The sequence below is a fragment of the Danio rerio genome, chromosome 13, assembly GCF_052040795.2.
Source record: "Danio rerio strain M-AB ecotype USA chromosome 13, GRCz13ab, whole genome shotgun sequence".
Classification (NCBI taxonomy): Eukaryota; Metazoa; Chordata; class Actinopteri; order Cypriniformes; family Danionidae; genus Danio; species Danio rerio.
In genome coordinates this window covers 54,671,209-54,687,500 of record NC_141033.1, presented here as the reverse complement: position 1 = coordinate 54,687,500, position 16,292 = coordinate 54,671,209, and the positions used below count along the sequence as shown (strand labels likewise).

Sequence of the window (16,292 nt, the reverse complement as noted above, 5' to 3'; positions counted from 1 at the left end):
TGTGTGTGTGTGTGTGTATGCACCAGCAGTTTTGCTCTTTTGTCTTGACGTGTTCTCTTCTGCGCTTCAGTCATCTTCATCACCTCCTCCTCCTCCTGTCAGCAGAGCAGTGTTCATCACAATCAATGAGCGTCTGGAGAAAAGTGTCTTTGAAGAGCAGAATAAACAACACCCAGGCAAATTAGGCCCAAACGCAGACTTTAATGGGCCTCAATAGAGTTTAAACCACCGCAAAAGAAAGAAAATCTATAATGTGGCTTAAACGTCTGCTTATTTTCTTTTCAAAACGTCTTAACTACAGATCACGAGCATATAATAGACGCCTGTCACTTTCAGTCAAAATTACAAATCTATTTCATATCATTATGAAAATAAGTGAAGGATCCCACGTCATTCGTCATTACAGGAGAACGATTTCAAACATCATTCAGATTCAACCCAGTTTACCTCTACATCATGGATTGATGAAGTGATCTGACTGATTTACAAGAGAACATCTTCCACCAGTCGGACTGAACCTTTTTGAAGGCTGCATTTACTTCTCACCTATAAAGCTCTAAATAATCTAGCTCCTGTTCATCTAACCAACCTTCTGTCTCGCTACAATCCAACTCGCTCTTTAAGATCTCAAAACTCAGGGCTTCTGGTAGTACCTAGAATAGAATAGTCTACTAAAGGAGGTCGAGCCTTCTCATTTATAGCTCCAACACTCTGGAATAGCCTTCCTGATGATGTCCGAGGCTCAGACACACTCTCTCAGTTCAACACTAGATTAAAGACCTGTCTGTTTAGTAAAGCACACACTCAATGCATCACCTAGCGGGCACCACACAGGCTTCTGCATCTTGTTTATATACACTATGAACAGCAGCGACGCTAATTATTCTCTTTATCCTCTATTTCTCATCCCGAGGTCCTCAGATTATGCGGAGTCACTGATTGGATGCGAGATGATCCCAAGGTTTCCCTATCCGGGACCAGGCCGTATTCTGAGCTGCTGCTGCGCTGGTGGTCATGGAGGAGTGGAGAACATGAGTCTGATTCCAGTGATGCTCCAGGGACAGACGAGTCTTTTGCCAGCTTCCAGCCTCCACTGCTGAGACTGCAGCTCTGCAATAGACGTTTGGCCAGCGGAGAAATTAAAATGGTCGTGCCCAACTGAGTCTGGTTCTCTCAAGGTTTTTCTCTTCACTCCCATCAGGTGAAGTTTTTTTCCCTCTCCGCTGTCGCCACTGCCTCGCATGGTTCAGGATTGGTAGAGCTACGCATCGATGAATTTGCTCTTCAGTGTTTGAACTCTCAGTAATGATTAAATCACACTGAACTGAGCTAAACTGAAATGAACTTAAGCACTAAAAACTGAACTACCCTGATCCAGTTACTATGACCATTTATGTGAAGCTGCTTTGACACAATCTACATTGTAAAAGCGCTATACAAATAAAGCTCAATTGAATTGAATTTATGAGATATGCACTGTGCATGACTGCATCATTTGGTAAACAGTTTTTTTAATGCATTTCTAGTAGATATTGCACAGTGCATGAATGTATTGTTTGGTAAAAAAAAAAAACATTTATTTAAAAAAAAAGTATTCTAGCAATTAAAATATTCATTAATGCATTATCTGGTCAATAAACTTTGATTTTAATGAATGTCTTGCTGACAAAATATTACAACATGCATGCATGCATCATTTGATACATAAACACTCATCTAAAATGCATAGCTAATAAAATATAGCACTGTGCATGAATGCATTGCTTGGTAAATAAACATAAATTGAAAATGCATTTCTAGCTTATACAATATTGCACTGTGCATGAATGCATCATTATTAAGTAAAGAAAATAAAATGCATTTCTAGTATTGCATTGAGCACAGACTTGCCATTTGGCAAATAAACACTAATCTAAAATGCATTTCTAGCTAATGAGGTGCATAAAAAAATAGTGCATGAATGCAGTATCTGATAAATAAACCTTGTTCTAATGCATGTCTTGCTGGTAAAATATTGCACTGTGCATGACAGCATCATTTAGTAAACAGTTCTTTTAAGTGCATTTCTAGCAGATAATATATAGTGTAGTCGGTAATGACTGAATGATTTGCATGGCATGTTAAATTTACCACGGTAGACTGGCTCCAGAGCGTGGCGGGATACAACGGGTCTCTCTGCTGCGCTAACAGCCTCAGGCACCTTCCCATCATGCCGAGGGCTCGAGCTCTGGTCTCCACAGCGTCCAGCGAGAGCCCATGGACAGCAGAGAGATTGGTCAGAGCCACCTGAGCCAGAGACCGGCCCACCGCAGACCACTCCTGAAGACACACAGCGCAGCACATAATGAAGAGCGTAAACTAAACATATAGCATTATATGACAAGCACAGGAGACTTTAAAACACTCTGGATGAACTGTTATCTTTAGAAGTTACAGATCAACATATGCAAGGACAACAGATTCAAAAACTTTTAATCCAACGGCAATAATCAGTCAATGCTGATGAAAAAGGGACTCGAGGAAACATGTATTGTGCATGAATGCATCATTTGGTAAATAAACATTCATTTAAAATGCATTTCTAGCAGAAACAATATTGCACTGTACATGAATGCATTGTTTGGGGAATAAACACTACTTTAAAATGCATTTCTGCCTAATAAAATGCTGCACCGACCACACACCACAGCACAGCACATACAGAAGACACTCAACTAAATATATGACAATATATGACAAGCACAGGAGATTTAAAAACACACTTTATAACCTGGAAACTCTCAGGATGAAGGTGCAGATCAATACATGCAAGGACAAACCGCAATAACCATCGTCAATGCTGCTGAAAAATAAAGAGATCATGTATTGCATGTGTGTGTGTGTGTTCAGATGTTTTTGAGTGTGTGTGTGTGTGTGATCATATTCTGTCTTAGATAGATTTATTTTTGATATTTTAATGGAGTAATTTTAACACTGTTTATTTTAGAGACTAAATGATTGTTGCACTCACTGGAGAACACTTAAACTCTGTTGCACTCGCGACAATGATAATAAAGCTCTATTCTCTTCTATTCTACTGTGTGTGCGAGCAACTTAGTGTGTGTTTATTCTGTGTGTGTGTGTGTGTGTACACTGTGTATTGTGTGTCTGCATGCAAGTAAGTGTGCATTGTGAGTTTGTGTGTATTCTGTGCGTGTGCATATGCTTGTGTACGTATTCTGTGTGTGTCTGCATGCGTTTGGGGGCATCTTGTGTGTGTGTGTGTGTGTGTGCATTTTGTGTATCGTGTATTTGTGTATGTGCATGTAAGAGTGTGTGTGTATGCGTGCGTGTAAGAGTGTGTGTGTGTGCATTGTGCATGTGTATTTTGTGTTTATGCATGTAAATGAGTGGGTGAGTGTGTGTGTGTGTGTGTATTTTGTGTTTGTGTACATGCATGAAAGAGCGCACACACACTCTTAAATGGATGCACACAAATACAAAATACATGCATATACTTGCATGTAAGTGTGTGTGTGTGCATTGTGCATGTGCATTGTATTTTCATGCATGTGAGTGTGTGTTTGGGTGTATTTTGTGTTTATGCATGCGAGAGAGAGAGAGGGTGTGTGTGTGTGTGTGTGTGTGTGTGTGTGTGTGTGTGTGTGTGTGTGCATGTGAGAGTGTGTGTGACCTTTTTACAGTTTAGGTCAATACCATAATAATAAACGCATATCGTGATAAAAGCTGCAGTAGTTAAACGCAACATTTGATATGGTCATAAGCCTAGAGCCAAGAGTTTAACAACCTGTATGCTGTCTGAATATATATATATATACACACACACACACACATACATACATACATGCACACATTTTAAATTAATGTTTGCAATATCAATATAATCAGTGAAAATTGTTATACTTTTTATTCTCCAGGATTCTTTGATGAATGTAAAGTTGAAAAATAACTGCATTTATTTAATTAGAACTGTTCTGTAAGATTGCATTTGTCTTTATTGTCACCTCTGATCAATATCCTGTGTTCATGGTGAGGAAATGTATTCAAGGTTACTGTAGTAGATTAAGAAAAACTAAAACAGACCATCAAATAAAATCAGAGACATGAGCGCGAGAGACGCAGATGAAGTGTGTGTTCTGATGCGCAGCAGCTGCTGTCTGGAGCTCAAGACTGAGAGAAAAACATCAAAGAATGACAGAAATCAATGAAGAAGTAAAGAGAACAACTGAGACGTACAGGAGAGAGAGAGAGAGAGAGAGAGAGAAAGAGAAAGAGAGAGAGAGAGAGAGAGAGAGAGAGATTACACCGCTGATCTGACTGAGAGTCTGCTGAAACCAATGGAGACACACACACACACACACACACACACACACACACAGCATCTATTCTTCTGCTAAATATGATGGAGAGTTCATGTCTCATCTGTGACAGATCTCCTGAGAAATGTTGCGTAAAACAAGCAGGTTTAACAAGAGATGGAGGATGAGGAATAAAACACAAGCGAGAGGAGCGAGAGAACAGATGCCTTCATCCTGATCAGTTAGTAGAGTCGTCAGCTAGTTATCTGGTTAGTTCGTTAGTAGGTAAGTTAGTGTCTAAGTTGGGTTTAGGGTTAGGTTAACTGGTTGCTTGGTTAGATCATTAGATCAGGTCAGTAGGCTCGTTATTAAGTAAGTTAGTAGGTTAGTTAGTAAATATGTTAGTTAGTTTTTTAGAAAGTTAGTAATTTAATTGGTTAGTTGGTTGATTAGTTAGTAGGTAAGTTAGCTCATATGTTGTTTAGTTGGTTAGTATGTTAGATTGTTAGTAATTAAGTTAGTTAGTTAGCTAGTTAGTTAGTTAGTTAGTTGGTCTAGTTAGTTAGTTAGTTAGTTAGTTAGTTAGTTAGTTAGTTAGTTAGTTAGTTAGTTAGTAATTTGGTTGGTTAGTTAGTAAGTTATTTAGGTTGTAACTTTGTATATAAGTTGGTTTGCTAGTTATTAAGTTAGTTACTTAGCTAGTTCGATAGTATGTTAGTTGGTCTAGTTAGTTAGTTAGTTAGATAGTAAGTTAGTCAGCACATATGTTAGTTTGTTAGTAAGTTAGTAATTTGGTTGGCTAGTTGGTTGATCAGTTAGTAGGTAAGTTAGCTGGTATGTTGTTTATTTGGTTAGTATGTTGGTTGGTTTGTTAGTAATTAAGTTATTTAGTTAGTGAATTAGTTAATTAGATAGTTAGTTGGTAGCTTAATTAGTTGGTCAGTATGTTAGTAGCTTAGTTATTAGGTGTGTTAGTTTGTTAATAAGTTAGTAATTTGATTGGTTAGTTAGTTAGTAAGTTACTTAGTACATAAGTTAGTATGATAGTTGGTTTGTTCGGAATTAAGTTAGTTAGTTAGCTAGTTAGATAGTATGTTAGTTAGTTGGTCTAGTTAGTTAGTACATTAGTTAGTTAGTAATTTGGTTGGCTAGTTGGTTGATTAGTTAGTAGGTAAGTTGGCTGGTATGTTGTTTATTTAGTTAGTATGTTGGTTGGTTTGTTAGTAATTAAGTTATTTAGTTAGTGAATTAGTTAATTAGATAGTTAAATGGTAGCTTAATTAGTTGGTCAGTATGTTAGTAGCTTAGTTATTAAGTGTGTTAGTTTGTTAATAAGTTTGTAATTTGATTGGTTAGATAGTAAGTTACTTAGTACATAGGTTAGTATGTTAGTTGGCTTGTTCGTAATTAAGTTAGTTAGTAAGCTAGTTAGATAGTATGTTAGTTAGTTGGTCTAGTTAGTACATTAGTTAGTTTGTTAGTAAGTTAGTAATTTGGTTGGTTAGTAAGTAGGTAAGTTAGTTAGTATGTTTAGTTACTAACTCAGTTAGTTAGTAGGTTTATTTGTAATAAAGCTAGTTAGTAGGTTCGTTAGCTAGTTAGTTAGTTAGTTCTGGAGACTCACCTTCTGGTGTTGGCTGAGCTCAGAGCTGCTCCTCAGATAATCTTCCAGAACTCTCTCTGCAGAAGACTTCCTGTTTCGAGCCATGGACTTCCTGTTCTGCTCTGAGCAATGGAGCTCCAGCATGAAGAGAGCCAGATCAGACAGAGCCAGCCTGAGTCCAACACACACCCGCACTACTGGGAGACCAGACCAATCCATCTACACACACACACACACACACACACACACACACACACACACACACACACACACACACACACACACACACACACACACACACACACACACACAACACACACACATTAATATAATAATATTATTATTACTTCATTATTCCCTCCCCCCCAACATTTCCTCTCTGACCCCGTGCACATGCTTCTATTTCAGTCCTCTGTTCAATGCAGAAATATTAATATCAAGTTCAACAGAACACAATCCAGTGTTTGATGTTTATTTTAACACAATATTGTATTTTTCAGTTGATTCTAGTTTCATTCATAAACAAACAGATCTTGGTCCTGGTCTCCTTTAGTTTGACAGTAGCTGTCAGTGAATGAAAGTGGATGTCTGACAGTAAACCCATGTTTATTTTAACAAACTGTGTTATCTGCTGATTGTTGAAGTCAATATAAATCAGAGTTTAAGCGTAATGTCACGTTTTCTAAACAAGAAGACAAGAACTAATGTGATGTGTGAAGTGTTTTAAATTAGAGCTCAGTTATAAACAAAAGCAGCTGAACACAGTAAATCAACTCAGATTTACCAACCATTTAAGCAAATCGATGCATCATTTTGATCTGAGTAACAAATGCAGAAGCTTGATATGTACAGAGTGTAGGTATAAGAAAAACACAACACTATATACTGTATACATTCACCAACCACTTTATTAGGTACACCTTACTAGTACTGGGTTGGACCCACCTTTTGCCTTCAGAACTGCATTAATCCTTCATGGCAGAGATTCAACAAGCTGCTGGAAATATTCCTCAGAGATTTTGCTCCATATTGTCATGATAGCATCACACAGTTGCTGCAGATTTGTCGGCTGCACATCCATGATGCCAATCTCCCGTTCCACCACATCCCAAAGCTGCTCTATTGGATTGAGCTCTGGTGACTTTGGAGGCCATTTGAGTACAGTGAACTCATCGTCATGTTCAAGAAACCAGTCTGAGATGATTGAGCTTTATGACATGCTGCGTTATCCTGCTGGAAGTAGCCATCAGAAGATGGAGACACTGTGCTCATAAAGGGATGGACATGGTCAGCAGCAATACTCAGGTAGGCTGTGGCGCTGATGCTCAATTGCTACTAATGGACCCAAAGAAAATCTCCCCCACACCATTACACCACCACCACCAGCCTGAACCGCTGATACAAGGCAGGATGATCCATGCTTTCATGCTGTTGAGGCCAAATTGTGAGTCGAGCATCCGAATGTGTCAGCAGAAATGGAGACTCATCAGAGCAGCAACGTTTCTCCAATCTTCTATTGTCCAGTTTTGGTGAGTCTGTGTGAATTGTAGCCTCAGTTTCCTGTTCTTAGCTGACAGGAGCGGCACCCGGTGTGCTCTTCTGCTGCTGTAGCCCATCCGCCTCAAGGTTGGCCGTGTTGTGTGTTCAGAGATGCTCTTCTGCAGAGCTCGGTTGTAACGAGTGCTTATTTGAGTTACTATCGCCTTTCTATCAGCTGGAACCAGTCTGGCCATTCTCCTCTGACCTCTGGCCTCATCAACAAGGCATTTGTGCCCACAGAACTGCCGCTCACTGGATATTTCCTCTTTGTCGGAGCATTCTCTGTAAACCCTAGAGATGGTTGTGCGTGAAAATCCCAGTAGATCAGCAGTTTCTGAAATACTCAGAGCAGCCCGTCTGGCAGCAACAAACATGCCACGGTCAAAATCACTTAAATCCCCTTTTTTCCCCATTCTGATGCTCGCTTTAAACTGCAGCAGATCGTCTAGACCATGTCTACATGCCTAAATGCATCAAGCTGCTGCCATGTGATTGGCTGATAAGAAATTTTTATTTGGTGTACCTAATAAAGTGGCCGATGAGTGTATATACACATACACACACTGATAAATGTCAATTATTTTTGCTAATTATAATTTCGTTTCACTCTTAGCTTTTGTGTTTTAAAATAGCATTGCTATAAAGGTTTTGTTTTGTTATTACTAGCATGTATTGTCTCCACTGGCTTGCATGATTCAGGATCTGTAGAGCTGCGCATCGATGGATTTGCTCTTCAGTGTTTGAACTCTCAGCAGTGAATATTAAACAACACTGAACTGAACTGAACTTCAACACTGAAACTGGACTGACACTGTAAAGCGCTATAGAAATAAAGATTAACTGAATTGAATTGATACGGGGAAAACCATGAAAGTCAATAGTGCACGCAAACTTTCCCCCGTGCCTGTATAATAGTGAAAGTGTATGAGCACAGAAAGTCAGAAAGTCAGTCGAAGTGCTTGTTTTCTGTTTCTGTCACCTCCTGTGAGTTTTCCTGCTGTATGTGCTGTAAATCTGGGTTAGAAAGCTGTGTGAGTGCTGAATTATTCATCAGGGCCACAGACTGAGGAAATGGAGGAAAGAAAACAGGAAATGACCCGATGGCCAGGACTGACCGGAGGACTAATGAGCTGAAAACGACCTTCATGAGCCAGAGTCAAGAAAACTTCTGCTGGTGTTCACTGACTTCATCTCACAGCGTTCGGATGAGGACGGAGATGAAGGTCAGTGTGACGCTATTAATAAACTCTCCATTCATCTGCTGTGTGTTAAGATGCATCTGCAGTTCACTGGTGTTGTGTTTATACAGTTACAGACCAAAATTATTCACACTTCTGTGCTGTTTAACAGACAGCTTACAGTATTGGATCATTTGTTTATATTCCTAAAGTCGTTGTGTTACTATAGCAACTGTAGAATCACCACAACAGACCAGTTGCTGCAGCTGTTGTGTTACCATAGCAACTGTCGAATCACCACAACAGACCAATTTCTGCAGCTGTTGCGTTACCATAGCAACTGTAGAATCAACACAACAGATCAATTGCTGCAGTTGTTGTGTTACCATAGCAACTGTAGAATCACCACAACAGACCAGTTGCTGCAGCTGTTGTGTTACCATAGCAACTGTAAAATCACCACAACAGACCAATTGCTGCAGCTGTTGTGTTACCATAGCAACTGTAGAATCACCACAACAGACCAGTTGCTGCAGCTGTTGTGTTACCATAGCAACTGTAGAATCACCACAACAGACCAGTTGCTGCAGCTGTTGTGTTACCATAGCAACTGTAAAATCACCACAACAGACCAATTGCTGCAGCTGTTGTGTTACCATAGCAACTGTAGAATCACCACAACAGACCAATTGCTGCAGCTGTTGTGTTACCATAGCAACTGTAGAATCACCACAACAGACCAACTGCTGCAGCTGTTGTGTTACCATAGCAACTGTAGAATCACCACAACAGACCAGTTGCTGCAGCTGTTGTGTTACCATAGCAACTGTCGAATCACCACAACAGACCAATTGCTGCAGCTGTTGTGTTACCATAGCAATTGTAGAATCACCACAACAGACCAATTGCTGCAGCTGTTGTGTTACCATAGCAACTGTAGAATCACCACAACAGACCAACTGCTGCAGCTGTTGTGTTACCATAGCAACTGTAGAATCACCACAACAGACCAGTTGCTGCAGCTGTTGTGTTACCATAGCAACTGTCGAATCACCACAACAGACCAATTGCTGCAGCTGTTGTGTTACCATAGCAACTATAAAATTACTATAACAGATCAATTACAATGTGTTGTGTTACCATAGTAAGTTAAAATTAAAATATTTTTTATAGTTGTTACCCTAGTAACTGTAGAATCACCACAACAGACCAATTGGTACAGTGTTCCCATAGCAACTATATAACTACTACGACAGACTGACTACTGTAGGAGTTGTGTTACCATAGCAACTATAAAATTACAACAACCGATCAAATTACTGTAGATGTTGTGTTACCACGGCAACTGTAGAATCACCACAACAGATCAAACACTAGTTGTTGTGTTACCATAGCAATTATAAAATATTACAACAAATCCCTTACTATAGTTGTTACCATAGCAACTTCAGAATCACCAAAGTGGATAAATTACTAGTTGTTTGGAATTACCAAAGCAACTATAGAATCACCACAACAGATCAATCACTACAGCTGTGTTACCATAGCAACTATAGAATCACCACAACAGATCAATCACTAAAGTTGTGTTATCATAGCAATTATATAATTACAACAACTAATCAATTACTATTTTTGTTATGTTCCCATAGCAACTGTAGAATCACACTAACAGAGCAATACTAGTTGTTGTGTTCCCATAGAAACTATAAAAATACGACAACTGATCGCTTACTATAGTTGTTACCGAAGCAACTGTAGTCCCAGAATCACCACAACAGATCAATTAGTAGTTGTGTTACCATAGCAACTATAAAAATATTACAGCAGATTGCTTACTATAGTTGTTACCATAGCAACTGTAGAATCACCACAATAGATCAACTACTATAGCTATTGTGTTACCATAGCAACTATAGAATTATCACAACAGTTCAATTATTATAGGTGTTGTGTTACCATAGCAACTGTAGAATCACTTCAACAGATCAATCACAAAAGTTGTTGGGTTATCATAGCAACTAAAAATCACTACAACTGATCAATCACTTTGTCTTGTTACCATAGAAAGAGTAGAATCACCACAACAGATTAATTAATTAAAAAAACAGTAATATTTACTATAATTCATACTATAGTATTTGATGATGTGTGATCCACATTCTTCTGTTGTCTTGGAAAAGCCGATTTTCTGAGGTGTAATAAATGTCACTGGACCGAGTGTGTGAGATTGATGATCTTCTGTGCAGCAGCACCATCTGCTGTATGTGGAGATCAATCTAATGCAGGAATAAAGCTCAATCACACTCTGCTAATAAAGCCACCGCAGCTGCTAAACATATGATTAATCAAAGATCCACACAACTAAGGCCTGCAAACAAAATGCAGTTGTATGTGGGGTCAAAGACACAAACAAGGCCAAATAAAATAAAATAAAATATGAAATGGAATGATCCATGTTATGGAATAAATCCATGTTCTTTCAAACCTTTAAATTTGACCGATTTGCTACCAGGAAGATTGATAATTTTTTACATAACAGCTTTTTATAATTTCAAACAGAACCACATTTAATATGATCACATATTCTTAGGTATATTTTAATTATTACAGCTTAGAATAAGTACTATTATTTCATTATTGTTTTCATTTCATTTTCTTTAGTTGTTAGTTATTTAATTATTGCAAACATTTAAATATTGTTATTATGATTATTATTAATAATAGTAATAATAATTATTAGTAATAATATATAATAATAATGAATAAATGTAAATAAAAATCCAATTAGGCTTTTATTACACTGAATAGTAGAACTGATGTAGAACTAGTTCACATATGTTTTGACATTTTATTTTCATATTGGTTGTTTGAAACATTAAATATGAGTTCAATGTGTATTTACCTTATTCTCCACATATGAGCGGGCACAGCCATTTGAATCTTTTTGCCTGTGGAATTCCGCTCTCATTCACTTCCATTCATTACTGGACATTGAAAACAGCCCATTACGCTGCTTAATGTTGCAAACTGATATTTTCCTAATATATTATTCTATTGTGTCTGTATAATCATGCAAATATTTGTTTGTATAGTGAGTAGTTTGGCTGTTTTCTGCTGTTTAGTATTTCTAGTCATTTCTCCCATAGAAAACAGAATCAGAAGTTCTAAAACATCGCACTTCTGCATTCAAGAATACGCTCAATAAGATCATTCATTCATTCATTTTTCTTCTGCTTAGCTCCTTTACTAATCAGGGCCCGCCACAGCAGAAATTATCTCGTTAAATATTCCAGCATATGTTTTATGCAGCGGATTCCCTTCCAGCTGCAACCAAGTACTGGGAAACACCCATACACACTCATTCACTCACACACACACACACTTACACACACACACACAGTACAGCCAATTTAATCAATCCCTCTATAGCGCATGTGTTTGCACTGTGGAAACTGATATAAAATCAAAGCAACTGTTTAATGATAAAATATATATAAATAAAAATTATATATAAATAAAAATCCAATTTGCCGCTTTTACACTGAATGAGTTCACACATATTTTGACATTGTATTTTCATATTGGTTGTTTAATACAACAAATATGAGTTTTATATGTATAAATCAGTTTTGCACTTTTAATTTGATGCAAACACTAAAATGGGATGTCTTTGACTATATTACAGCCCTGATGAAAAAAAAAAGGGAATAGTTTACATTACATAGTTTATGGTTAAAAACAAGAACAAATATTGCCAATGAGGTAAAAATAAAATATAAAGAAAAACATATTATATTATATTATATTATATTATATTATATTATATTATATTATATTATATTATATTATATTATATTATATTATATTATATTATATTATCAGCTTATTATATTATATTATATTACATTAAATTATATTATATTATATTATCAGCTTATTATATTATATTATATTATCAGCTTATTATATTATATTATATTATATTAAAATATATTATATTATATTATATTAAATTAAAATATATTATCTTATATTATATTATATTATACTATATTCTCAGCTTATTATATTATATTATATTATATTATATTATATTATATTATATTATATTATATTATATTATCAGCTTATTATATTATATTATATTACATTATATTATATTATATTATCAGCTTATTATATTATATTATATTATATTACATTATATTATATTATATTATATTATATTATATTATCAGCTTATTATATTATATTATATTATATTATATTATATTATATTATATTATATTATATTATATTATATTATATTATATTAAAATATATTAATATAATATATTAATATATGCCACAGCCATGTCACCCTGCAGCCCAAGACCGGTTACTCACTGAAGCTAAGCAGGGCTGAGCCTGGTCAGTACCTGGATGGGAGACCACTAGGGAACACTAGGTTGCTGTTGGAAGTGGTGTTAGTGAGGCCAGCAGGGGGCGCTCAACCTGTAGTCTGTGTGAGTCCTAATGCCCCAGTAAAAGTGAAGGGGACACTAAACTGTCAGTGGGCGCCGTCTTTCGGATGAGATGTTAAACCGAGGTCCTGACTCTCTGTGGTCATTAAAAATCCCATGGCACTTCTCGTGAAAGAGCAGGGGTGTAACCCCGGTGTCCTGGCCAAAGTCCCTCTATCGGCCCTTACGATCATGGCCTCCCAATCATCCCCTTTCACCGAATTGGCTCTATCACTGTCTCTCCACTCCACCAATAGCTGGTGTGTGGTGAAGCACTGGCGCCGTTGTCCTGTGGCAGCCGTCGCATCATCCAAGTGGATGCTGCACACTGGTGGTGGTGTGGAGAGACCCCCCTCATGATTGTGAAGCGCTTTGGGTGTACGGCCATACACAATAAATGCGCTATATAAATACACATTACATTACATTTACATTTACATTACATATTATATTATATTATATTATATTATATTATATTAAATTAAAATATATTATCTTATATTATATTATATTATACTATATTCTCCGCTTATTATATTATATTATATTATATTATATTATATTATATTATATTATATTATATTATATTATATTATATTATATTATATTATATTCTCAGCTTATTATATTATATTATATTATATTATATTATATTATATTATATTATATTATATTATATTATATTATATTATATTATATTATATTATATTATTTTATATTATATGATATTATATTATATTATCAGCTTATTGTATTATTATGCTATATTTTTAATTTTCTTTTATTATAAATGTTTATATATTTTTACACATAAATTCACTTTATTTTTAAGCAATTTTCAGAAAACAGAACTTGCTAACTTCCGTCATTTTGCTTTTTACAGTACATAACTGTATCTGGATTTACACATAATTATATATTTATACTAAAAACAAGAGAAAAGTAGTGAGGAACACAGAAATGGAGCAGTGTAGAGCCTCTTCAACATCTCCTGTTATCAGTTTCCCAGAGGAGACGGCGAGAGGCTGTGATTAAACGCAGACAGGATTGATATTTCTGGATGAACTGTTGCTTTAAATAGAAAGAGTGCAAACCACACAAGAGTCTAATTACTTTAGCCATTCATATTTGCACATCTGGTCAATGTGCTCACTGCCCTATTTTCATAAACACGATCACCCAGAGAGTGCTGTAATGAGATATTCCCTTCAGGAAAATGAAAATCCATACTGCAGCGTGAGGATAAATCAATTATGGTGTGGTTTGGAGGAGTCGTGTGCTGTTTGGCACGATCCGGCGGGGTCACGTCACAGCAAGAGGCACAACACGCAAAACAAATCACATCCCAGGGTGTGTTAATCGCGTTTGTTCTCCAGGTGTGTGTCCTTTACAGTTCACACATTAGCAGAGGAACCAATCACAGACTAACCTGATTAACTTACCACACGCTAACTATAACCACAGCTAATTAACACATCTGAATGAATATGCGCAGTCTCCACTGAAACTGACTGAACACCTGCTTACAAACAACAGGAGGAAACAGATAAAGTGAACTAAACAGTAAACTAAAGACTGCACTGAAAACCAGCTGCCTTCCCACATAGAAGAATACTGATGTACAGTAAACACTACAGTGCTTTAAAGCATACTGTTGTGGTGATACTATTGTTTCTACGGTAACACAACTATAGTAACTGAATATAGATATATACATTAGATGTCGCCTACCCTGCTGTTGTCTATTAATAATAATATTAAATCATTACATTTATATAGAGCTTTTCTGGGCACTCAAAGTGCTTTACACAATTGGGGGAGGGGGTGTGGTGGTTGCTGGGGGGAATCTCCTCATCCACCACCAGTGCGCAGCATCCATCTGGATGTCGCGACGGCAGCCTTTTTACGCCAGACCACACACTATGAATGATATGGGAAGGGTCAAGCCTGGTTTAAACTTCTGCGTCAAGTGACCGACGTAACCAACCCAAGCTCATTCTGGAAACGAAGCGCCGCGGACGTTTCTGGAGACCGTGATTTACGTGGCCGGAGGTACGTTTGGTTTGGTTTTTTTCGAGCGAACGCTGCGGGGCGGTGTGGCGCCGCTCCGCCCCTCCTCTTCGCGCTCGCCGGCCGACGGCTCGCCTCCGAGTGGGGGGTTTTCCTGACGCAATCAGATTGTCAGCCTAGCTCACAGCGTTGCGTCGGCGGAGCGGAGGCCCCGGACGAGGAGGAGGAGCCGGAAGGGGCCGTGGTGGACGACGACCGGGATCGAGCCCGGGGAACAGCAGGTTCCGGAAATCAGGTAAGATGAAAAACGGAATCCGAAAAATGAGGGCGAGAACGCGGCGGGATCCGAAAACGCGGTCGAAATCGAAGACGAGGGCTTTTGCTTTTTTTTTTTTTTTCCCGATCCGACGGCTTTTCGCGCGAGAACGGCGCGGGCACGAACGCTGCACACTCCTGAGAGGCGCCCGCCCGAGACACGAAAAAGCGCGCACAGCGGCCTCTCGCGGATCCGCGAAAACAAAAAAACGCTCGAATACGTACCTCCTGGGACGTAAAACGCGGTCCGCGGGGCTACGTTTCCACAATGAGCCCGGGTTGGACGTAACCCACGGCTCATGCAACGCTGTCTCTGTCGGTCTGCATTAACACTACCGAAGCACTAGTTGGCAGTGAGGTGTAAATGTTCCTCTGTGTTGACTTTCTTCGCTGCTGTTTTGCTTTTCCTGAACACTTCCTGGATGTAAAGGTGGCTCAAACTCGCTCATTTTGAGGCAAGAACCGGCGGACGTGCAACAACTTTAACTATGAGGTAAACACAGAACAAAACTTTCCATCCGGAGCTCCTTCACGGGACTCCACACTTGTAAACAATCACTGCATCGGGCTCGCGCCATTCACGCGGCTCTCGGTCCCGCCCAGACTCGTCAGCGCTACCAAGCCGACCAATCACAGAACTTGCGCTACGCGTCGTTGCGACATGTAGTTACATTTTTTGAGAGGCGCAAGTCAGCGGTGTAGGGCTATGCGTCAACACCGTAGCATACGCATGCGTTTGACACAGAAGTATAAATCAGCCTTTAGGAGGTCGTGATGGACGGTGGGGAGAATTTATAGATATATACACTAGATATCGCAATAGTAGACCCAATAGTGTAGTTTT

At 38.1% G+C, this 16,292-nt stretch overlaps 2 protein-coding genes across 19 annotated transcripts in view; one reads left to right on the top strand and one right to left on the bottom strand.

Annotated features, from left to right (window-relative positions):
* inpp5a (inositol polyphosphate-5-phosphatase A) overlaps positions 1–16,292 on the top strand; it is a 639,159-nt gene that overhangs the window by 410,897 nt on the left and 211,970 nt on the right. The window lies entirely within an intron of this gene.
* cfap46 (cilia and flagella associated protein 46) overlaps positions 1–16,292 on the bottom strand; it is a 199,082-nt gene that overhangs the window by 49,490 nt on the left and 133,300 nt on the right. For 14 of the 18 annotated variants that reach the window (XM_087279874.1, XM_087279876.1, XM_087279878.1 and 11 more), the window contains exons 40-42: positions 5,923–6,120; positions 2,131–2,319; positions 24–95 (exon numbers count right to left, since the gene is read on the bottom strand). In XM_087279874.1, coding sequence (XP_087136000.1) covers positions 24–95; positions 2,131–2,319; positions 5,923–6,120 — 459 coding nt within the window. Of the gene's footprint in view, positions 1–23; positions 148–2,130; positions 2,320–5,922; positions 6,121–16,292 lie in introns of all 18 variants that reach the window. The other 4 variants (XR_015506532.1, XR_015506533.1, XR_015506534.1 and 1 more) reach the window with 1 other exon arrangement.